The sequence below is a fragment of the Saccopteryx leptura genome, chromosome 11 (assembly GCF_036850995.1).
Source record: "Saccopteryx leptura isolate mSacLep1 chromosome 11, mSacLep1_pri_phased_curated, whole genome shotgun sequence".
Classification (NCBI taxonomy): domain Eukaryota; kingdom Metazoa; phylum Chordata; class Mammalia; order Chiroptera; family Emballonuridae; genus Saccopteryx; species Saccopteryx leptura.
In genome coordinates, this window is record NC_089513.1 from 60,022,875 (window position 1) to 60,046,238 (window position 23,364).

The 23,364-nt window shown below is 43.8% G+C and overlaps 1 protein-coding gene across 1 annotated transcript in view; it reads right to left on the reverse strand.

Annotated features, from left to right (window-relative positions):
* AFG3L2 (AFG3 like matrix AAA peptidase subunit 2) overlaps nt 1-12,089 on the reverse strand; it is a 51,208-nt gene extending 39,119 nt beyond the window's left edge. Inside the window, exons 1-5 of the mRNA XM_066352724.1 lie at nt 11,752-12,089; nt 5,523-5,622; nt 4,000-4,077; nt 728-828; nt 419-571 (exon numbers count right to left, since the gene is read on the reverse strand). Of these exons, the coding sequence (XP_066208821.1) occupies nt 419-571; nt 728-828; nt 4,000-4,077; nt 5,523-5,622; nt 11,752-11,868 (549 nt within the window). The 5' untranslated portion in view covers nt 11,869-12,089. The remainder of the gene's footprint in view (nt 1-418; nt 572-727; nt 829-3,999; nt 4,078-5,522; nt 5,623-11,751) is intronic.
* Nucleotides 12,090-23,364: the final 11,275 nt, after the last annotated feature.

Consider the following 23,364-nt stretch of genomic DNA (forward strand, 5'->3'; position numbering starts at 1 on the left):
CTACACACTCCGAGTGGCTCCTCAGCAGTTCCAAGCCCACAGGAGATACAAGCAGTACAGATGTGGATGTGCCACGAGAGACGGGCACACGACCGCAGAATAGACAGTGAAGGCACGTGAGCAAACGATGCAAGCAGGCAGAGGGCTGCCGGGGCAGGAGCTGGGAGCAGTGCTTCCAAAACTAGGCTCTCTTGTGAAATGAAACAAGGATTTTGTGGTAGGTAACATGGGGATTGCTGGGTGAAAACAAGCAGATTTTGGGGTTGTAGTACTTTTCAGCATTAAAAAATCAAATTCGAAAATAGTAACTTTACAATGGACAAGCTTGGCTAACTTGTCAACTGTCACTTTATTGGTCAAATCTACTGAATTTTACCATTTTTAATCATAATAGCTACCAATCCCATAAAATACTTACTACGCCTTTAGAAAGATAGTTATTGACAAAGTCCTTCCATGTGATTTCTCTTCCAGAGCTCCTGAACAGGAAGTAAAACATGACTCCACCCCAAAACAGAGCAGTCCAGAGAAAGTGCATCCTGAATTCCTTGTCATCCCATGGAAAGTCACCCTGGGCAAAGAAAAAGACAATTTCTGTGAAGAATGAAATGTCACAATGTGATCTATGTTATGTCGGGCACAACTCTCTCCCAGTGCCATTAATGCCTCCCAACTTTCCTGGAACCACCCAGGATTCTTAAAATGAACACACAGTTTAGAATCAAACCTTCTGAAACCTGGACCACCAGTGAGAATCATCTTTCTTGCCACCACGTTTTCCACCGCCACCAGCTCCTCCAGAAGGCCGCGAAGAAGCAGACTTTGACTCTGTTCATGAACAAAGAGCACACACAATAGCAGAGCAGGCTCTTATGTCTCTCCACATCTCAACAATGTTCCCATTAATAGTTAGAAAAAGATGTATTGCAAAATAAGATTGTGGCAACTGATCTGTTCCTAATAAAGTACCATGAAGGCAGATGAGACTAATACAAAGAGTTAACATTTAAGGAGACCTGTCAGTGCTTTACATACATCATCTCATGAAATCTGCACAATTATCCCATAACCCAAAGTACTTTCATTTTACAGATGGAGAAATTATAGTTTAAATGACTTGTTGAATAATTTGTTAGTGTTAAGTGACGGTAAGTGACAGCGGTAGGATGTGAAGGCAGAAAGTGAATTCCTGAGTTCCCACTTGAAGGTAAAAAGTGCTCTGTTCTCCCACTACCGTGAAGCGAACACTACTAACAGTTTCCTCTGTAGGAAAGACATGAGTCTAATAATTAGCTTAAAAAAATCCCAGCCACGTAAAATGAACTTGCAAGAATCTAAAATTAATCACTGTTATGGGCTAAACTGTGCGCCCCTCTCCCCCCCAATTCCTATGTTAGAGTCCTAACCTCCCAGTGATCGTATTTGGAGACAGGGTCTTTACAGAAATAATCAAGTTAAATGAGGTCATGTGGGAGGTCCTAACCAACATAACCGGTGCTTCACAAAAAGAGGGACTCTGGACACAGACACACAGAGAGAAAAGGCCACGTGAAGAGACACAGAGAAGACAGCCATCCACAAACAAAGGAGAAAGGCCTGGAGCAGATGCTTCCCTTGTGACCCTCAGAAGGACCCAACCCTGACGACGACATGTTGATTTATGACTTGCATTCTCCAGAGTTGTGAGCTATACATTTGTTGCTTACCATACCCATTTGTGGTACTTTGTTATGACAGCCGCAGGAAACTAATCCAGTCACTGACATCCTCATTTTCTTCCTACTTTTCTATCTTCTTAAAGAGCCACAAATGTCATTCTGATGTAATGAAGCACCCCTCTGCTGTGCGGACAGCAGACTGCAGCACCCAGTCACCCCTAGTGGCTATTTGCCACTGGGGCTTCCTGACACTCCCACCCCACTGGGAGGCATATCCAGAGCTTACACACCCATCTTAAGTGAGGCAAGGTCTGAGAGACAAGCCCTCCTGCACGAGGCACAGGGCTGGAAAGCAGAGTAAGCACGTGTATAAATATTCCACACTACTCTGGGCAAAGCAACATATGCAAAAGGTTCCCAACAGGTTGTGTTTAAAACTTAGACCCATTGGCCCTGGCCGGTTGGCTCAGCGGTAGAGCGTCGGCCTGGAGTGCAGGGGACCCGGGTTCGATTCCTGGCCAGGGCACATAGGAGAGGCGCCCATTTGCTTCTCTGCCCCCAACCCCTCCTTCCTCTCTGTCTCTCTCTTCCCCTCTCGCAGCCAAGGCTCCATTGGAGCAAAGATGGCCTGGGCGCTGGGGATGGCTCCTTGGCCTCTGCCCCAGGCGCTAGAGTGGCTCTGGTCGCGGCGGAGCGACGCCCCGGAGGGGCAGAGCATCGCCCCCTGGTGGGCAGAGCGTTGCCCCTGGTGGGCGTGCCGGGTGGATCCCGGTCGGGCGCATGCGGGAGTCTGTCTGACTGTCTCTCCCCGTTTCCAGCTTCAGAGAAATACAAAAAAAAAAAAAAAAAAAAAAATTTAGACCCATTAAATTAAAAAAAAAATTTTTTTTGGAAAAAACAAAAACAAAAAACTTGGACCAATTATCATTAATCCGCCCCCAAACCAAGATTAGAAGACTATTTACCATGCCCGGGCAGCACTGCCGAAATCACCTGTGTTACCTACGTCCCAGTCAGCCCACACAAGAGCTTTTCCTTCCCTTCTCCCCTGGCCTTGCTTTCACTCCTTGAATTCTTTTTTTTTTTTTTTTTTTTACAGAGATAGAGAGAGAGTCAGATAGGGACAGACATGAACGGGGAGAGATGAGAAGCATCAATCATTAGTTTTTCGTTGCGACACCTTAGTTGTTCATTGATTGCTCTCCCATATGTGCCTTGACCGTGGGCCTTCAGCAGACTGAGTAACCCCTTGCTCGAGCCATAGACCTTGGGTATTGGTGAGCTTTTGCTCAAGTGAGATGAGCCTGCGTTCAAACTGGCGACCCCGGGGTCTCGAACCTGGGTCTTCCACGTCCCAGTCCGACACTCTATCTGTTGTGACACCGCCTGGTCAGGCTCCTTGAATTCTTTGAGCATGTATTTGTCTCTCCAACTAAACCCAAGTTCATTTAAACAAGGGAATATATTTTTCCTTACATTTCCCTAATAAGAAAGAATGCCAATTAAATGTCAACACGTACTAGGCATGTGCTAAATGTGTAAAGTGGAGGAGGCTCAGAGCCCGCCTGGTTCTGCCACCAGCCAGCTCTAAGAAACCCTCTCTGAATCCCTCAAGGCTCTGAAGAACAAGCAGAAAAAATGCCCCATACCACATTATGGGTCATATAAACTGCATGGATTAGGTTTCTAAGATTTTTCTCATTGACACAATATTATGTGACATATATTCATTAAATAAGCAGTTAAATATGACTGACATCTCTAAGGTGATCTTCAATCAATTCAACTTGAAAAATGACAAAAAAACATAAAGAGAAAATTAAAGGTAAAATAAGATATTGAGTCTGTTGCATGTACTTATAACCTATGAGTTTCAGAACTATCTTAATATAACACTCTTTGTTCAATAAAAACTATCCCAATATCATGTGTTAGAGCAGTGGTAGTCAACCTAGTCCCTACCACGCACTAGTGGGCGTTCCAGCTTTCACGATGGGCGGTAGTGGAGCAACCAAAGTATAAAGAAAAAGATAGATTTAACTATAGTAAGTTGTTTTTTTTTTATAAAGATTTATTCTCCCAAACTTAGCGAAAATCCAACATAAAGTACTTGGTAAGTAATTATTATTATATGCTTTAACTTGCTGTAACTCTGCTTAATAAATTTCATAAACTAAAGTTGCTTCCCTACTTTATAAATCACCATTACTGTGGAACCGGTGGGCGGTTAGAAAATTTTACTACTAACAGAGATACAAAAGTGGGTAGTAGGTATAAAAAGGTTGACTACCCCTGTGTTAGAGGAAAATGTAAGTTCAAACATAATCTTTTTAAAGTATACCTTTTTTTCCCCCTGTAACTTCTTTAGGTTCACTAGCTTTTCTTCCATTTTTTCCATTAGGAAAGTATTTTTCAAATCCTGTTAGAAAAGGGTAAAAAAGACATATCCTCAAATTAAAAGTCATCAAGTTTTGTGTACACGTTTGTTTTTTAATGGGGAAGGGGTGGGCAGGAAGGGAGAAAGATTAGAAGTATTATCTCCTAAGTGACGTGTATCATTTTAGTTGTTCACTGATTGCTTCTGCTATGTGCCTTGACTAGGGGATCCAGTTGGCAACCTCATTTATAGAAGATGCTAGAATCAACCAAGCTATTTTTAGCACCTGGGGCTGACGTGCTATGACCTACTGAGCTATCCTCAGTGCTCAGAGCCAACGCTTGGACCAATCAAGCCACTGGCTGTGGGAGGGGAAAGAGAGAGAAGGGAGAGGGGGAAAGGGAGAAAAGCAGATGGTTGCTTCTCTGTGTACCCTGACCAGGAGTCCAACCTGGGACATCCATAAGATGGGCTGATGCTCTATCTACTGAGCCACTGGCCAGGGCCATGTGTTCATTTTTTTTTTTTTTAACAGAGACACAGTGAGAGTCAGAAACAGGAATAGATAGGGACAGACAGACAGGAATGGAGAGAGATGAGAAGCATCAATCATCAGTTTTTCGTTGCGACCCCTTAGTTGTTCACTGATTGCTTTCTCATATGTGCCTTGACCATGGGGCTACAGCAGACCGAGTAACCCCTTGCTCAAGCCAGCGACCTTGGGTCCAAGCTGGTGAGCTTTGCTCAAACCAGATGAGCCCGCGCTCAAGTTGGTGACCTTGGGGTCTTGAACCTGGGTCCTCCGCATCCCAGTCCGACACTCTCTCCACTGTGCCACTGCCTGGTCAGGCCATGTGTTCATTTTTAAAGCAACTGATACATCATTAAAAAGCATAAGCTAAACCTGACTGGTGGTGGCATAGTGGATAGAGTGTCAACCTGGGACAGTGAAGACCCGGGTTTGAAACCCTGAAGGTAACAGGTTGAGCATGGGCTCATCTGGCTTGAGCACAGGCTCACCAGCTTGAGCCCAAAGGTCGCTGGCTTGAAGCCCAAGGTCACTGGCTCAGCTTGACAGTCCTGGTCAAGGCACATATGAGAAGGAGTCAATGAACAACTAAAGCGACACAACTATAAGTTGATGCTACTTATCTCTTTCCCTTCCTGTCTCTCTCTCTCAAGCTAAATAAATAAATAAATAAATAAAGCACAGCTAAAAATGTAACATTTCTTATGTAGGAGAAAATAAGTCTAATACAGTTCACAACTTGGGGTAAAATCATGTTTCATTTGCATGCCAATTTCATTACTTATACAGTATCACATTTGAAGGTGACATTTTCATCACTGCAATCAGACAGGAGGAAGCAGGGGTGGGTTAAGGAGACAACCTAAAATACCACCTATGCACCTGCTTTGTAAACACCTACTGATGCATGGCTCTTTAACAGGATGGTAGAACATTATAGTCACATCTAAGTGTTTACCTTTCGGAGGTCGAGAACAGAATCTTTGATAAGCAGCAATTATATCTGCCAAAAGAGAATTTTTTCTGGTCGTCGTTTGAGTCGTAGCATAGCAATAAAGCTGCAACATAACACAAATAAAAGCATGAGTTATATTAAAATAAGAATTTTTAAAAAGAGCGTCATTTTCCTAATATCGTAAAGTAGATGAAATGTTCTCCTTTCCACAGGTGGTTTCAGACTAGCACAGAAAGAGCTCTCTCCAGAACCAGGGTTGTCTGGCACTCTGCCACTCTATCCAGCAAGACATAAATTATGATCCGGAAACAAGAACACTTCAGAATTACATGTAAGTAAGAATTGTAGCTCAACTACAATTCTCTGCCAACACACCCACTTTGGTATTGTTTACTTAACTTGCAGCATTCAAAAGCCAAACTGGGTACAGAAATCTGCTGCTTCATGCTGACTCATTCATTTTCAGGGTTTAAAATTTTGAAAGATTATTTTTACCTGAAATTACAGAACAATGCTGCTTATAAACATAATACTAAATTTACCTTAGTTCAAAGATAAGAATGTTATGGTCCAACATCACTGATAATCCTTATACTAATTACATTTGTTAAAAATATCTGATATATTGCCATCCTAGTGAGAACCCTGGTTACCTAACTCCCATTACAGATCCATCTCTCCTTTAATAACACATGTTGCTAAAAAGTTGTATGTAAATATAGTCTAAGTAAATCAAAGTATAATCTGCATAGTTAAAAGCAATCAAAGACAAGGCACATTAAGGGGATATATCCAATTTTGGCAGTGAAAAAGTTCAAGTAATCTTATCCTTTGCAAAGTAAAAATTCACCAGAAGTTTTGGGAGGATAAACTTTTAAATACAGATGAGAACGTTTACAATGAAGTTCATCTGTATTACTATCTACCACTATCTGCCCCCTTTCAGGTCTAATGAGAAAAATAAAACATCAGAAAACTACGAAAACCACACTTCATATTTACTAGTGTGACAATAATCAAAGAGTGACAATAACAAGTTTTGGTGAGGATGTGGCGAAAAGTGAGATCCTTGTATGCTGCTGGTGGGAATGGGAAATAGTGCAATCACTTTGGAAAAGTTTGGAATTCTCAAAACGTTAACTGAAGAGTTACCCATGATCCAGCAATTCCACTCCTCCTCAAGAAAACTGAAAACATATGTCCACACAAAACCTTTTACATGAATGTTCACCGCATTATTCATAACAACCAAAAAGTGGAAACAACCCAAATGTCCATCAACTGACTATGAACAGATAAAATGTGGTATACTCATACAAGGCAATATTATTCAGCCATCAAAAGAAATGAAGTGTTGATAAATGCTACTACATAGATAACCCTCGAAAATATGATGCTAAATTAAAGAAATCAGACACAAAAAGTCACACATTATGATTCCATTCATATAAAATGTCTAGAATAGGTAAATCCATAGAGAATGTAAATTAGTAGCTGCCTTGGGCTGGATGAATGCCTGGGGAGAAATGGGGAGTGACTGACAATGATTGTAAGACTTCTTCTGGAGATGATGAAATATTTTGAAATTAAGACAATGCTGATGTTTGTGAATATACAATATTAAAAACCACTGAATTGTACACTTTAAAATAATGAAGTTTATGATATGTGAAAAAAAATGGTAATTAAAATTTTTTTTAATGAGCTGATTTAACTTCAAATTAATACACAGCAAAATAGACAGAAACACTGATACTATTCTTGATTGACAGCAATGCTGGTCAGAGAATTTGGAGCTTCTGTTGTGTTAGGCCCTCCCCACCCACTAGGAACACTTGATCTAAGAAATAACGACATGCCCTGGCTTGGTAGCTCAGATGGCTGGAGCATCTTCCCAATACACCAAGGTTGCAGGTTTAATCTCTCACCGCAGCACATAAAGAAGCAACAATGAATGCACAAATTAAGTAGAACAACAAATCAATGTTTCATTCTTTCTCTCCCCCTTCTTCTCTCTCTAAAGTTAATAAAAATTTAAAATTTTTATTTTTTATTATTTTTTTTAAGGTTGGGCTTGGGAGGACTTCTTTTTTTAAGATTTTATTTATTCATTATAGAGAGGAGAGAGAGAGAGAGAGAGAGAGAGAAGGGGGGGGAGGAGCAGGAAGCATCAACTCCCATATGTGCCTTGACCAGGTAAGCCCAGGGTTTTGAACCGGCAACCTCAGCGTTTCCAGGCTGACGCTTTATCCACTGCGCCACCACAGGTCAGGCCAAGAATTTAAAAATTTTAAAGAAATAACCAGATGTATCATAAGTGAGAGGTTTTCCCAATGACAACTCTATTAAGGGTGAGGTTTAAATGACCTGTTATTTAAGATGCACAAGGCAACAAGTCACACTGATTCCCTGAACAGCTAATCCAGGCAGGTGCTGACAAGCAGTGGGGTCAGTCCACAGGTGCATCAGAACAGTCCCTAACCCAGGGATCGGGAACCTATGTCTCGTGAGCCAGATGTGGCTCTTTTGATGGATGCATCTGGCTCACAGACAAATCTTTAATAAAAAAAATAATGTTAAAAATATAAAACATTCTCATGTATTACAATCCATTCATTTCTTACCGCTCATGTTCATGGCACACAGTCGTTGTATGGCTCTCACGGAATTACATTTTAAAATATGTGGCGTTCATGGCTCTCTCAGCAAAAAAGGTTCCCGACCCCTGCCCTAACCCTAAGAAACTCAGAAGTGTAAGGAAGAGAGTTCTGGGGACAAACCAATTACAAGATGGTTTAATATACATGCAAAATACAAAACCTCTAAGTGTAAGGAACAGAGGCCGCAGAGAGGACAAGTGGTTACAAGTTTAAGGGATCTAGGGATGTCACAAGAAAAGTGACATCTAGCCTGGGAATTGAAGGACCTATATAGTTCAGCCACACAGAGTGAGAATTTTTTATTTTGTTAAAGCTGGAAATACGGCTTTTTTACAATTCTCAATGTATCAGGACCCTCAACTATGCATCTGTAATGGGAGAAAACACTTCTGCCTGTCCAGTTCCCAGGGATACTATGGTGAGGAGCAAATGTAATTTACACATGTGAAAGCACTTTTAAAATTGTATGGTAAAACCTAGATTTAAATGATCATTTCCAATTATTCTGAAAGCTATTTGAGAGCAAAGTTTCTTTATATCCCCATGTAAAAGCAGGTCTTTATGTCACCACGAAGCTAAGTATAGAACACAGCATGCACTCCATCAGCATTAGTTGACTAATCAGCCTCTTTTCAGCTCGACTTTCAAATTCTGTTGAACTGGACAATTTCTAGCAATAATTCCTGTGATTGCATTTTACATCAACACTGTTTTCTTTCTTTTTTCCTCTTCCCCACCCTTCCCTTTCTTTCTTTCTTTCTTTCTTTCTTTCTTTCTTTCTTTCTTTCTTTCTTTCTATTTATTTATTTTTTACAGAAACAGAGTGAGTCAGAGAGAGGGATAGACAGGGACAGACAGACAGGAATGGAGAGAGATGAGAAGCATCAATCATTAGTTTTTCATTGCGCGTTGCAACACCTTAGTTGTTCATTGATTGCTTTCTCATATATGCCTTGACTGCGGGCCTTCAGCAGACCGAGTAACCCCTTGCTGGAGCCAGTGACCTTGGGTTCAAGCTGGTGGGCTTTTTGCTCAAACCAGATGAGCCCGCGCTCAAGCTGGTGACCTCGGGGTCTCGAACCTGGGTCCTCTGCATCCCAGTCCGACGCTCTATCCACTGCGCCACCACCTGGTCAGGCTCTTTTTTTTTTTTTTTAAGAGAGGAGGGGAAATAGACCTCTGTACACCCCGACTGAGATCCACCTGGCAACCCCTGTCTGGGTCCAATGATCAAATCAACAGAGCTATCCTCAGCACTGGGGCTGATGCTAGAACCAACTGAGCCACTGGATATGAGAGAGGGAGAGAGAGAGAAGGGAGAGAGAGAAGGGGGAGAGGGAAGGTAGAAGAGACAGATGGTCACTTCTCATGTGTGCCCTGACTGGGGATCAAACCCAGACTTCCACGTGCTGGGCAGATGCTCTATCCACTGCACTAACGGGCCAGGGCCACATTGACATTTTCTATAAAGGAACCATCAATGAACCTTTTCACCTCTACATACCTAATTCAGTCCCTACAAAGAAAGACATAAAGGATATGAATTCACAAAACTGAAGTTCAGAACACCTCGTTTTAGAGTATTAGCTTTTATGACTGACAATATGAGCACTTGTTATCTGCTTTATCTTCAGTCTTATTATCCCTCTGAGTACAATACCCGAGAACTGACCTCTCACACATCCAAATCTTTTCTCTAGGAATCTCACTGTGAGAACAGAACTCTGTCTGATCTTTTAATACCAGCATGAACCTAAAGGAAAACCTGTTCTATCAGACTGCCCTGCAAGTAGCACAGTAATGCCTTTGTCCTTACCCAGATCTTCAAAGCACAACCAGGGAATGTATGTTATAGACCCCCAAATGATCAGCTGTCACTCTCAGCACAGGGGACTTCCGTATACCTCAGCATCAACGATTCACAGGGATAAGAGTGTCACTCCAAAGGCCTTTTAGGTAATATTCCTGACAAAAAAAAAAAAAAAAAACCCTGCAAAATAAAAAGGCAGACCCTACCTGCTCATTTTATGCCTGAGTCCAATAATCACTTGGGGCAGAAGGAGAGAAATCGGAGCAAGATAAAACAGGGATATGAATGCAATGCCAGAAACTGGAAAGGCCTAGTGCAGGACTGACTGTATGGAGTAGGACAGAAAAGATAACATAAGACTGATGAGGGAGCTTCAAGGAGTAAAAATCAGGAATGCAAGTGTGGACGATCAAGGAGAGCTGTAGTAAATCTAACAAGTAACCTAACCAGGTGATCTGATCATTCAGTTCCTAACGGGGCAGGTCAGAGTGGGCAGTCACAGCCCAGAAATGGAACTTCTCTAGTAAAAGCTTTATCTTTGCCTTAAGCAAGCCCTGTCCACTACTCCTTTACATCTAACATACCTTTGAAATGCCTCTTCTTCACACCCCTCAGAAGCTAACTGCCCTCAAGAGATGACACAATCCAATCCCGCCTTGCTTTCTCCCACCTTTACGTCCTCTTCCTTAAGTTCCCTCCTTAATTCTAAATGTAAATAAATAAATAAATAAAACTGTAAATTGCCATTCTTCTGAGCATTTGAGGTTCTGCTTCTGGCATTGCCATCAGTTTGGTTCAAATACACTCATAAAATTCTCCACAAGCCTGGACGTTCCTTACCTCCACACAAGTACCACCAATCTCCTCTTCTAAGTGGAGAGGATAAAACAGGGCCTTTGGCTGGTAAGTAGCAGGCTCCTGTGTCCACCGCTGTGCTGCCTCTACAGGTGGACCACTAGGGAAGCCAGCGCAAAGCGGGCCTCCCCAGCAGAACCGGGTCGCTGAAGTAGCAGACACACTCCTGGCTACAGGCACCGCCACTGGAGACAGATGACCGCCTCAGTTCAGCCATCACTTCACTGCTCGCACCACTGCCCACCCGTGAAGTATCCTGTATCTGCGGGTTATCACCAAGTGGGAAACAGCCTCCTAATGAGGACAGACCTTCCTAGGCAGCAAAAACCAGCCTGCTGCGAAGAGGCGACGTTACCCGTAATCCCGGCTAACATGTGCCACACACAGCGTGCCGGCCCCACTCGGCAGATGGGAAAATGGAGGCTCCGAGGACAGGGGGCTTAACGCCCCACCTGTGCGTTCACTCTGCCCTCCTCACGCTGCAGATTTACGGCGCACACAGCACAGGCAGTGTCATCTCGGGTAAAGGGGCAACCGACGCCTCAGGTGTGACAGGCAGGTTCCGTATCCTTTTCGGGTCTCGGCTGTCACATCCGTAAAACAGGCTCACCCAGAACGAAGTCTGAGAACCTTAGCAGACGACCTGCTGAAGTTACCTGACACAACAATCTGATTCTATTGGAAAGGAACGTTTTCAAAAGTCCAACTCGATGCCCCGGGCCAGACAGGCCAAGCGTGCCCACGAGAACCTCGGGCGCCCGCTCGCGAAGGCGGCGAACGCGGTCTCCCCGAAGCCGAGGCCCGGCGGTCCGCGAGCGCGCCCAGAGCCGGTGACCTTGACGCCCTGCTCTCCGGGCCCGGAAGCGGCCCGAGGGCCGGGCTGGGGAGGACGGCGCCCAGGACTTACCGTCCGGAGGTAGGACCGTTTGTCGGGCACCATGCCGCCGCGGGGAACAAGTAGCGGGGGCAGGCCGCGGGGCCAGCAGCCGCCCCGGCCCCACAGCAGCAGGCAGCGGTGCGCCATGGCGGCTGGCGCGCCCGCTCGGGCCCGGGGCGCTGCGCAGGCGCGGCTCTGCGGCCGACGGGAGGACAGCGACCGGGGTCTCGGGCCAGCGAGGTCCGCTCGGAACCAGGAGACCACAAGCCAGAGTTGTAGGCTCTCGGGCCCACACTCTCGACGCGCGCTTTCCCGGCCCGGCGTGCTGACGTCAGCCGTAAGGCGGACCCAAGGGTCCCGGGCTGTTCGGGCTGCTCGGGCGGCTCGGCGGCGTAGCTCCGTCTGGGCTGGAGGTGGGGCTTCCGGAAAGCAGCGTGGAAGGCGAGCCGGGGACGGTACGCGGAGCCGGAAGAAGGACGGGAGGGCTGGGGGCGGGGCCGCAGGCGGAGCCTTGAAGGCGGAGCTGGGGGCGGGGCCGAGGGCTGGATCGTGGAGGGAGGGGAGAACAGGGCTGACCAGGGGCAGCGGGGTGGGAGCCGGAGGGGCTGCTGTGGTCGCAGATATCTGGTAGAGGGCAAAGCCACATTCAACATTTTTGGTATTCATTCTGGCGGTAGGTACCTCGTCAAATATTTTGAGCGCCTAATCAGTGGTGGGTATCGAGGTGCCAAAGCGCGTACCTTACCTAAGCTTGACCAGGAGGTGGCGCAGTGGATAGACCGTCGGAATGGGATATAGAAGACCCAGGATCGAGACCCTGAGGTCCCCGGCCTCAGCACGCGCTCACCGGCTTGAGCGTGATGTCGCTGGCTTGACCATGGGAGCATAGACAGGACCCAATGGTCACTGGCTTGAGCTCAAAGACCAATGGCTTGAGCCCAAGGTCACTGGCTTGAGCAAGGGGTCACTAGCTCTCCTGGGGGACAAGGCACATATGAGAAGGCAATCAATGAACAACTAAGGGGTTGCAATGAGGAATTGGTGCTCCTCATCTCACTCCCTTCCTGTCTGTCCCTGTCTCTCTCTCTGTCACACACACACACACACACACACACACACACACACACACGGGCAGGTACCTTAACTCCTCTGAGAGCAATGCAGAGAAGCACACTAATTGCAATAATAAAAGTGTTGGGACTCTGACATCTACCTTGGGCTCATTAGGAACCCTTTAAAAGAGAAATGATTTTCAGAGAATAGCGTGAGTTCTCCAGGCAGTGGAGACCTGTCAGATTTTGTATGGGGTGGCTGCTTTGTATGTTCTGTAGATTTGTTCTTAAGTTGAATTTGTATGTGAGTACATTTGGCAAGGGTACATTTACCTATTAAATGCAACTTAGATGTCTGTCTTAACAGTATTTATTTTTACCTTTCTGTGCTTATACATACTTAAACATTTTCAAATACAACCTTAAACAATCTTGGATGATGCAGAAGGTGATGGACTTTCTGGAGAAGATGGGAAGTAAGCATCAGGGAGGTTTGTACAGAGCTTTCCTTTTTCTCATCATAAATGGCCCTGTAGCATCTCAGGCCTTCGGTAACTGTACGGTAAACTCTGGTGAACCGCTCTGTATGAAGATCTTGCTCCTCTAACTTTGCCATTCCTACTTCAATGAGATGAAAAGCATCAGCTGTTGAGGAAAACTTTTTCTATTCTGGAGTTCCTAGGCCCCTGTTTTCTTCTCTTAAATGCTATCATCTGCTGCTGCTCTAGTTCCATAAGGTCTTCATTGGTTAGTTCTTTGCCATGAGAGTCAAGTAACTCGATATTTTCTCTGATGCCCAGCTGCAATTGATTACCAATAGTCTTTATGGTACTCTAGTCTTAAGTATAAGTTGTATGTAAGTTGGCTGTTTGGAACTCGGGAACTTACTGAATATGTGTGTGTGTGTGTGTGTGTGTGTGTGTGTGTGTGTGTGTGTGTGTGTATCTTGGTGTATTGGGGATGTGGCAGGGCAGACAATTGGTTACTGTTGCCACCATACCAGTATAGGGGAGGGGCAATTCCACCTCCTTCATTATTTGCCATCTCACCCAGGAACTGTGGTGCTCACTATGTTTGTGCACCCAATCTGCTAGTTTAGATTTTTGTGAGGGAGTCAGTGTCCTGATCTTTGCTAATAACATCAGCCTCCACATTTCCGGGAGCAAGTCAGACATGATCGACTGTCAGGCTCACGGTTGGCACCTGTAACCTTTTTCAGATTTCATTCCATATACTGGCCCCCACAATGGCTTTTTTAGTACTTGCTCGCCATCTCATATTCATTGTGCCAGCCAAGTCGCGAGGCCATTAAATCTAACCCAACGGTATATACAGGGGGCTATAGGCCATGGCTTATTGTAAATACCCATCACATGGCCCTTAGTTCTGTACAATGGTTATTCTGTGGTACTTCTGTTTCAAACTATATAGTGTATGGGGTGGCCACCACAGTCCATACACAAGGATTACTTCAGCTAGACCTGTCCCTATACCACGTGTTTTTTTTGTTGTTGTTGTTTTTTGTTTTTACAGAGACAGAGAGTCAGAGAGAGGGATAGACAGGGACAGACAGATAGGAATGGAGAGATGAGAAGCATCAATCATTAGTTTTTCGTTGCGCATTGCAACACCTTAGTTGTTCATTGATTGCTTTCTCATATGTGCCTTGACCACGGGTCGTCAGTAGACTGAGTAACCCCTTGCTCGAGCCAGCGACCTTGGGTTGAAGCTGGTGAGCTTTTGCTCAAACCAGATGAGCCCACGCTCAAGCTGGCAACCTTGGGGTCTTAAACCTGGGTCTTCTGCATCCCAGTCCGACGCTCTATCCACTGCGCCACCGCCTGGTCAGGCCCTATGCCACGTGTTTTTAGGAATGGGAATTGTGACTTCTCTTACTGATGAGGGCATTTTTGTGTGGGGACTCTCATTAGGGATGAAGTAGTCTTGTAATAAATTGACCTCCAAATGGCATGTAATTCATTACCCAGAGCACTTGTGGAAAGGGCACTCTGCTGCTGCCCAGTGTGTGATAATTTTGTAGGGTGAAGTCTTGGGCAACAGCTGCCTTAAGGAGGCCTTGCAAATAACCCTCCTATCCAACCTTTCATTGGGAGGCCTGTCTGTCACCAGTATGGCAGCAGTGATGGGTTCTATTTGTTGCAGTGTTTTATACAATCCCCAAACCTGTTGTTCAGTGGTGGAATAGCAGGTCTCAGCTCCTTTCCATGACTGGAACCAGAACCTTAGAGGGACAGGTTTCCCTGGTTGAGCTTATCATAGGGCCCAGCTAATTCCCTTGAGGCTTACAGTTCCATCTAAAGACATGAGTGCCTCAGCCAGGGGGAAACCCGAGGCCTGTGCCTGGACTACGAGGATTTTTCTTTTCTCTTTTATTTTTTATTTGACAATACTATTTTTTATTTGACAATGCTTTTTTCCATGTAATTTCAACATGCCAAATAAGCATAATTAGTTTAACATTTTTCTTTTATAAGGGACAGAAAACAAGTCTTTTGAGGTGTTCTAGGGGCTCTTTGGAATACCCCAAAGCCTTTCCAGGTTAAGGAAAAGACTCTTAATTTTATATCAGCTTACTTTTGATATTTAAATGTATGTACTTAACTAAATTTATTTCAATTTTATTTAGCTTGACCTTCAATTTTTTCTTTAAGAAAAGTTGTAGAACTTTTCTATTTCTTTTATTATTTAGAGAATACTTTTATTAGTTTCTGAATCAAACCCATGTAGATTAATACCTTACATATTTAATACAGTGCATTCAACTTTTCTTTTTTATATTCATATTTTGTCATTATTGTTTTTTCTTTCTGAAACAACCAGCCTTACTTTATTTTTATTCATTTATTTATTTATCATATTTATTTATTTTTAATTTTTGAGAGAGGCAGGGAGAGAGAGACAGGGACATCGAGCTGTTCCTGTGTGTGCCCTGACCAGGGATCAAACCTGCAACCTCTGCAGTTCCAAGATGACAATCCTGAGCTATTTGGTCAGAGCTTAATTTTTTATTTATTCATTGATTTTTAGAGAAAGAGAGGAGGGGAGGGAGGGGGAGAGTCCACTAAGTCATGCATTCATTGGTTGCTTCCCGTGTGTGCCTTGACGAAGGATTGAACCCACAACCTTGTTGTTTCTGGACGACACTCTTAACTGACTGAGCTAACCAGCCAGGGCCATTAGCCTTACTTTATGACAACATTAACTTTCTTTTTTAAAAATATATTCCCATACTTTGTACCTTTTTTTTTACTGAAAACATATTTCTTTTATCTTTTTTTATTACTGATGTTTTTATTCCCTTATTTTATGGGAAGAATGGGGAAAACATATGAAATAGGAAGAGTGTGATAAAGAACAATTATAATGATGAGATATAGAAAAATCTCTGCCCTAGATGGAGGCTATTAAATAACAAGAAAGAAAGCTGCCTGATCAGGTGGTGGCACAGTGGATAGAACATCAGACTGGGATGTGGAGGACTCAGGTTCGAGACCTCGAGGTCGCCAGCTTGAACGCGAGCTCATCTGGTTTGAGCATAGGCTCACCAGCTTGAGCCCAAGGTTGCTGGCTCAAACAAGGGGTCACTGGGTCTGGCGTAGCCTCCCGGTCAAGGCACATATGAGAAATCAATCAATGAACAACTAAGGAACCACAACAAAGAATTGATGTTTCTCATCTCTCTCTCTTCCTGTCTGAATGTCCCTCTCTCTGACTCTCTGTGGCACTCCCACAAGAAGGAAGGAAAGAAGGAAGGAAGGAAGGGAGGAAGGAAGGAAGGGAGGAAGGGAGGGAGGGAGGGAGGGAGAGAGGGAGGAAAAGAAAGGAAGAAAGCTATTTGGGATGGCTAGTGTGCATTTCTTCCACCAGGTTGTAGAATAACAACATTTCAGAGTTTCTGCCATAATTATGGTTGCATGATCATGAGCAACTCTTTATTCTTGAAGCCCTTTGGAAAAAAGGAGAAGCAAAATAATCCCCTTTATATTTAAAATTCATCCCATTTTAAAAGCAACAAAAATATCTAATTAGAGTTATTTCTCAGGAGACTTGCTAACTTTTCTCATACTGTCATCTTTTATCTTAATTAGAATTTTTTTTTTTTTGTATTTTTCTGAAGCTGGAAACGGGGAGAGACAGACAGACTCCCACATGCGCCCGACCGGGATCCACCTGGCACGCCCACCACGGGCAACGCTCTGCCCACCAGGGGGTGATGCTCTGCCCCTCCGGGGCATCGCTCTGCGGCGACCAGAGCCACTCTAGCGCCTGGGGCAGAGGCCAAGGAGCCATCCCCAGCGCCCGGCCCATCCTTGCTCCAATGGAGCCTTGGCTGCGGGAGGGGAAGAGAGAGACAGAGAGGAAGGAGGGGGGGGGGTTGAGAAGCAAATGGGCGCCTCTCCTATGTGCCCTGGCCGGGAATCGAACCCAGGTCCCCCGCACGCCAGGCCGACGCTCTACCGCTAAGCCAACCGGCCAGGGCCTTAATTAGAATTTTTAACCCTTACATAAATCAAAGACATGTAGGTTTTACTTAAACCAAGAAACTTAAACTAGCTTTTATTTACTAAAGATTAATCTTAGGTCATGTGAACTTGAAAAGCATTCAGGTTAGCTTCTATATTTCCAAGAATTTTAGAACAGCCAATTCTTACAAACACGTGTCTGTTAAGCCACTTAAACATAGCTCATTTACAGGAATGTAAAATACAGCATAGCGAATACAGTCAATAACATGCTATTAATTATGTGTGGTGTCAGGTGGTGCTTGAATTATTGGGGGGAAGATTATTTTGTAAACTATATAAATGCCTAACCACTATGCTGTACAACTAATATAAAATAATATCGAATGTCAACTGTAATACTGTATACAAATTAATTTTTAAAATAGCTTGTCTACAGGTTGTAGTACTATCTGGAAGTAGATGTGTAATACCACACAAATACAACCCGTAAATAGACACACATGAACATACAAACAGATGCAAACAGAGACTGCACGGCTTTCATGGGCATGTCAAATAGTGCAGTTGTCGTGGAAGACAGTTTGGTGTTTCCTGAAATAGCTGAACATGGAATTATCATACAACCCAGCAATTCCCTTCCTAGGCATATACCCAAAAAACGGAAGCAGGGACTCAACTATACTTGCAAGTCAATGTTTATTACAGCATTATTTCATAATAGCAAAAAGTGGAAATAATCTAAGTGTCCATCAACAGATGACTGGATGAGCAAAATATGGTAATATACAGACAATGGAATACTATTTAGCTGTAAACAACAAAGTTCTGATATATGCTACAACTTGGAAAACTTTGCTCCAGTGGAGCCTTGGCTGCAGGAGGGGAAGAGAGAGACAGAGAGGAAGGAGAGGGGAAGAGGTGGAGAAGCAGATGGGCGCTTCTCCTGTGTGCCCTGGCTGGGAATTGAACCTGAGACTCCTGCACGCCAGGCCGACGCGCTCTACCACTGAGCCAACCGTCCAGGGCCAAAAATTATTTTTTTTAAAAGGAATAAAGTACCTATGAATGCTACAACATGGATGAAAACTTTGTGTTAAATGAAAGAAGCCATTCACGAAGTACCACATATTGTATGAATCCATTTATACGGAGTACATAAAATAGGCAAATCCATGAAGACAGAGAGCAAATTAGTGATTGTCAAGAGCTGAGGATATGGCTGATAGACTATATAAGAAACTAAGCCTGTCCAGGTGGTGGCACAGTGGCTAGAGCATCGGACTGGGATGCTGAGGACCCAGGTTTGAAACCCAGAGGGTGCTGGCTTGAGCGCAGACTCACCGCTTGAGTGTGGGATCATAGATGTGACCCCATGGTCACTGGCATGAGCCTAAAGGTTGCTGGCTTGAGTCTAAGGTCGCTGGCTTGAGCAAGGGGTCACTAGCTCTGCTGTAGCCCCCAGGCAAAGCACATATGAGAAAGCAATCAATGAACAACTAAGATGCTACAATGAAGAATTGATGCTTCTCATCTCTCTCCCTTCTAGCTTGTCTGTCCCTGTCTGCCTGCCTGTCTTTCTCACTCGCTAAAAAAAAAAAAAAAAGAAATTAATAAAAGTTACTTATAGATGGCAGTGTGGCATAGATCACCTGAGACTTTTCAGTGTGTACTTTCCATTTTGCTTACCGTTTTTGAGTCATGTGAATGTATTGCCTATTCAAGTAAAATGTAAAATTTAAGAATATTTTTTTGGCCCTGCCATTTGGCTCAGTGGATAGAGTGTTGGCCCAGGTGTAAGGATGTCTTGGGTTGTATTCCCAGTCAGGGCACACAGAAGAAGTGACCATCTGCTTCCCTCCTCCTCCCTCTCCCCCTTTTCTCCCTCTTCTCCTCCCACAGCCAGTGGCTTGATTGGTTTAGGCGTTGGCCCCGGGTGCTGAGGATAGCTTGGTTAGTCTGAGCATCGGCCCCAGTCAGGTGTTTTTGGATGGATCCTGATCAGGGTGCATGCAGGAGTCTATCTCTCCTCCTCTCACTTAAAAACATAATAAGAGATATTTTTTTTTTTGAGAGAGGGAGAGAGTCAGGAACGGAGAGAAATAAGAAGCATCAACTCGTAGTTGCATCACCTTAGTTGTTCATTGATTGCTTCTCATATGTGCCTTGACCAGGGCATTCCAGCCAACCCAGTGACTTTGAGCTCAAGCCAGCAACCTTGGGCTTCAAGCCAGCAACCTTGGGGTTTCAAACCTGTGACCTCAGCATCCCAGGCTGACGCTCTATCCACTGCACCACCACCAGTCAGGCTAAAGTTTAAGAGGAGGTTATTTCAGTGCTAAAGTGCTGTTATGCTTACTTATATTTTCTAAATATCCTATATTAAATACACATTCGTTTTGTAATCAAGAAAAAAGTAAAACTTTTAATATACAAAAATTGGGATAATTTTTTTCATAAATATAACAGAGTACAAAGTCTCAAAAGAGGAAAAGTCACTTTCTCATTCTTAAATTAACTCTAAGTAGTTTTTTTATCTGATCATACATTTTATATGCAAGTTTATTCTTTGCAAGTATTTTAAATGTATTTTACATGAATAAAATTGAACTTTATGCACCTTAGTTTTTTTATTAAAATATGTTTTTGTATGTTAATAACATAGTTTCACCCCATTCTTTAATTAGCTCCATTGGTAAAAGTATACTTTGGTAAAACTAGAACAGCTCCTAACTCAGGTTGTTCAGACCGCTTTCAACTTATTTCTATTTCAGATGCTACATTAATATTCTTATAGATGCACATCTACGCTAGTATCCATTCTGTCCATTCAGTGGATGACTTCCTAGCAGAGAGATTGCTTGGTAAGAATTATTTACAAAAAAATTTGCAAGAGTGGGGGCTAGGACCTTGAGACAGCACATGCAGAACTGTATTACATACATTTACCACTAGGTGGCAGAAGAACTCTTTGATTTTTAAGACAACCCAACTGCATTTCAAAACCTTAAAATGTGTTTATTTTGTAAATGATGTTCTTCGTTCATCTGAAACAATCCTGATGCCGTGTTTTATATAAAGTGAAGCTGACATGGTATTTTCCAGTGGTGGTCAAGATTTGTGCTACTATTCCCAGTGATGTAACTCAAGTAACAAAATCTAAAAAAAAACCAGTCTGCCTGACCTGTGGTGGCGCGGTGGATAAAGCGTCTGCCTGGAATTCTGATGTTGCCGGTTTGAAACCCTGGCCTTGCCCAGTCAAGGCACATACAAGAAGCAACTATTATGAGTTGATGCCTCCTGTTCCACTTGCCTTTCTCTCTTTCTCTGTCTTCTGTCTAAAAATCAATAATATCTTAAAAATAATAGTCTGATTAATATCACCTAGATGATACTAAATTAAAGAATGTATTATGACATCAACACTAAGGTACATCAATACAAGTTGCATGAATGACAACAGCAGAACATTTAGAATATTCCTTATTATTGCCTTACTTGATAGTGATCAAATAGTTTTTAAATTGTTGACCACAAGAACGTACATAAATCATAAAGTTCCTAGACTTTCCCCGGTCATATCTTCTTGCTTATCACAGGACTCCTTAGTCATAAGCCATTTTTTTTTTTAGTATGTTATTGTAATACCAGAAGGCATCGAGGGAAAGAGGATTTGCAAGCTGGGGAGGAAATGGTGTCTTAGGTTTCTTTCTTTTTTTAAAAAAAGATTTTATTTTTTAAAACTTTTCTTAAATTTATTCATTTAGAGAGGAGAGAGAGAGAGAGAGAGAAGGGGGGAGGAGCAAGAAGCATCAACTCCCATATGTGCCTTGAACAGGCAAGCCAGGGATTTTGAACCAGTGACCTCAATGTTCCAGGTCAGTGCTTTATCCACTGCGCCACCGCAGGTCAGGCTTAGATTTCTAATGAAAAACTACACATGCTATAATGGAGAGGATTAAAGTGCTCAGAAGCAGACGTAGGGTGCAAAATTGAAGATATGTATCGGAAAGACTTCAGAAATTGTATTGGAAAGAGGAATTGATTATATAGAAACATATACCATAGAAAGTAAATGGTCACAGAAATATAGTAATACGCTAGTACATCTAGACTATTTTGAGGCTCGGGGTAGTTCTGAGTTCAGTTAGAGAACATGTGCTTGGATTCTAATAATAGTCTATATGTAGGATCTTAGAAAAGCTAGATGCTGGCAGCACAGGCTCAGACCACCTGACCTTCTGCCATCTCATTCTGCCCCTGTGGCAGGGTGAAGAGTCTATCATTGAGTCTTTACTATTACTGTATTTGAGGACCACTTAAATGTCAGAAGCTAATTTTTGTTATTATTCTGGGGTAATAAAGTAATGTCCCAGGCAAATGGGAAAGAAACAGCTCCAAAAGTTCTTCAAAACTTCTTGCCTGCTGGAAGATTGATTTTCTCCCTAAATTAAAAAAAAAAGTACTATTCTGGTACAGCAGTTTTCAAACTTATTTATTTACTTGTTTATTTGTTCATTGATTTTTTAGAGAGAGGGAGGGAGAGAGACAGAGGCACACACTGAGAAACATCAATTTGTTCCACTTTTTCATGCCGTCATTGGTTGATTCTTGTATGTGCTCTGACCAGGGATCAAACCCACAACTTTGGCATGTTGGGATGACATTCTAACCAACTAAGCTACTCAGCCAAGGCCCAAACTTACTTATTTTTAGCAGCAGACTCTTGTAAGAATGAAAATGTGAGGCCCTGGCCGGTTGGCTCAGCGGTAGAGTGTTGGCCTGGCGTGTGGGGGACCCGGGTTCGATTCCCGGCCAGGGCACATAGGAGAAGCGCCCATTTGCTTCTCCACCCCTCCCCCCCTCCTTCCTCTCTGTCTCTCTCTTCCCCTCCTGCAGCCAAGGCTCCATTGGAGCAAAGATGGCCCGGGTGCTGGGGATGGCTCCTTGGCCTCTGCCCCAGGCGCTAGAGTGGCTCTGGTCGCCGCAGAGCAATGCCCCAGAGGGGCAGAGCATCGCCCCCTGGTGGGCAGAGCATCGCCCCTGGTGGGCGTGCCAGGTGGATCCCGGTAGGGCGCATGTGGGAGTGTGTCTGACTGTCTCTCCCCGTTTCCAGCTTCAGAAAAATACAAAAAAAAAAAAAAAAAAAAAAAAAAAAAGAATGATAATGTGACCTAAAACACAGAACCTAAATAGATTAGAGAAGAAAGTAGAATACCAGTTGAAAAACCTTTTTATTTACCCCACAGGGGACCCCGAAGGCAGTAGGGCTTCCTGGAACTGTGGACTAGGTGGCTCTGTCTGTGGTTCCACCAGAGGGGCCCCACCCAGCCACTCCCAGGTTCATGACTCCCTGGGAGTCACCCTTGACTCACTGCAAAAGCAATTATCAAGTGCTTACTGTTCACCAGGTACTGGGATAGATCCGGGCTACACAAAGCTGAGTAAGGCTAAGTCCCCATCCCTGAAGAGCTCAGATAATCCAGTGCGGAACTCCTTTTCAAACATTAAGGACCTTTCTAACTGCCTGGGCTGCTCATAAAAAAAAATGCCTGTTTCTGGGTTTTACCCCGGACATGTCAATTCCCAAAGTAAGAGGCAGAGACTAGAAATCTGTCTCTTTAATAAGCATTAATCTAATGGGAGAGACAGAAACGCAAACAAGCCCGGTAATTATAAAACAATGTTCTGAGAGTAATGACGGAAGTATGTGGGGGCAATTACAGGAAGATGAGGAGGAGAGAGGAGCACCCAGGGGGTGAGCAAACAAAGCTTTGCAGTGGGTTCTGCACAGACCAGGCTGATAGGACAAGTAGTAATTGTCTGGTGCAGCAGTGGCACCATTCTAAGGGGCTAGATAGGAGGCAGTTAAAGTAACCCGGAGAGAGGTGATAAAGGACCGAATGAGGTCAGCAGTCAGTGAGATGGCAGTAATAATATAAAAGTGAGAAATTTATTGTTGCTGACATTTATTGTTACTGCCCACCAGTACTGCACTAGGGACTTCACGTATGTTCTCATCTATTTCTCACAAGGCCCTTAGGGTAAGTACGACTAGAATTCCCATTTCACAGATGGTAATACTGATATTGGAGAAGGTAAACACC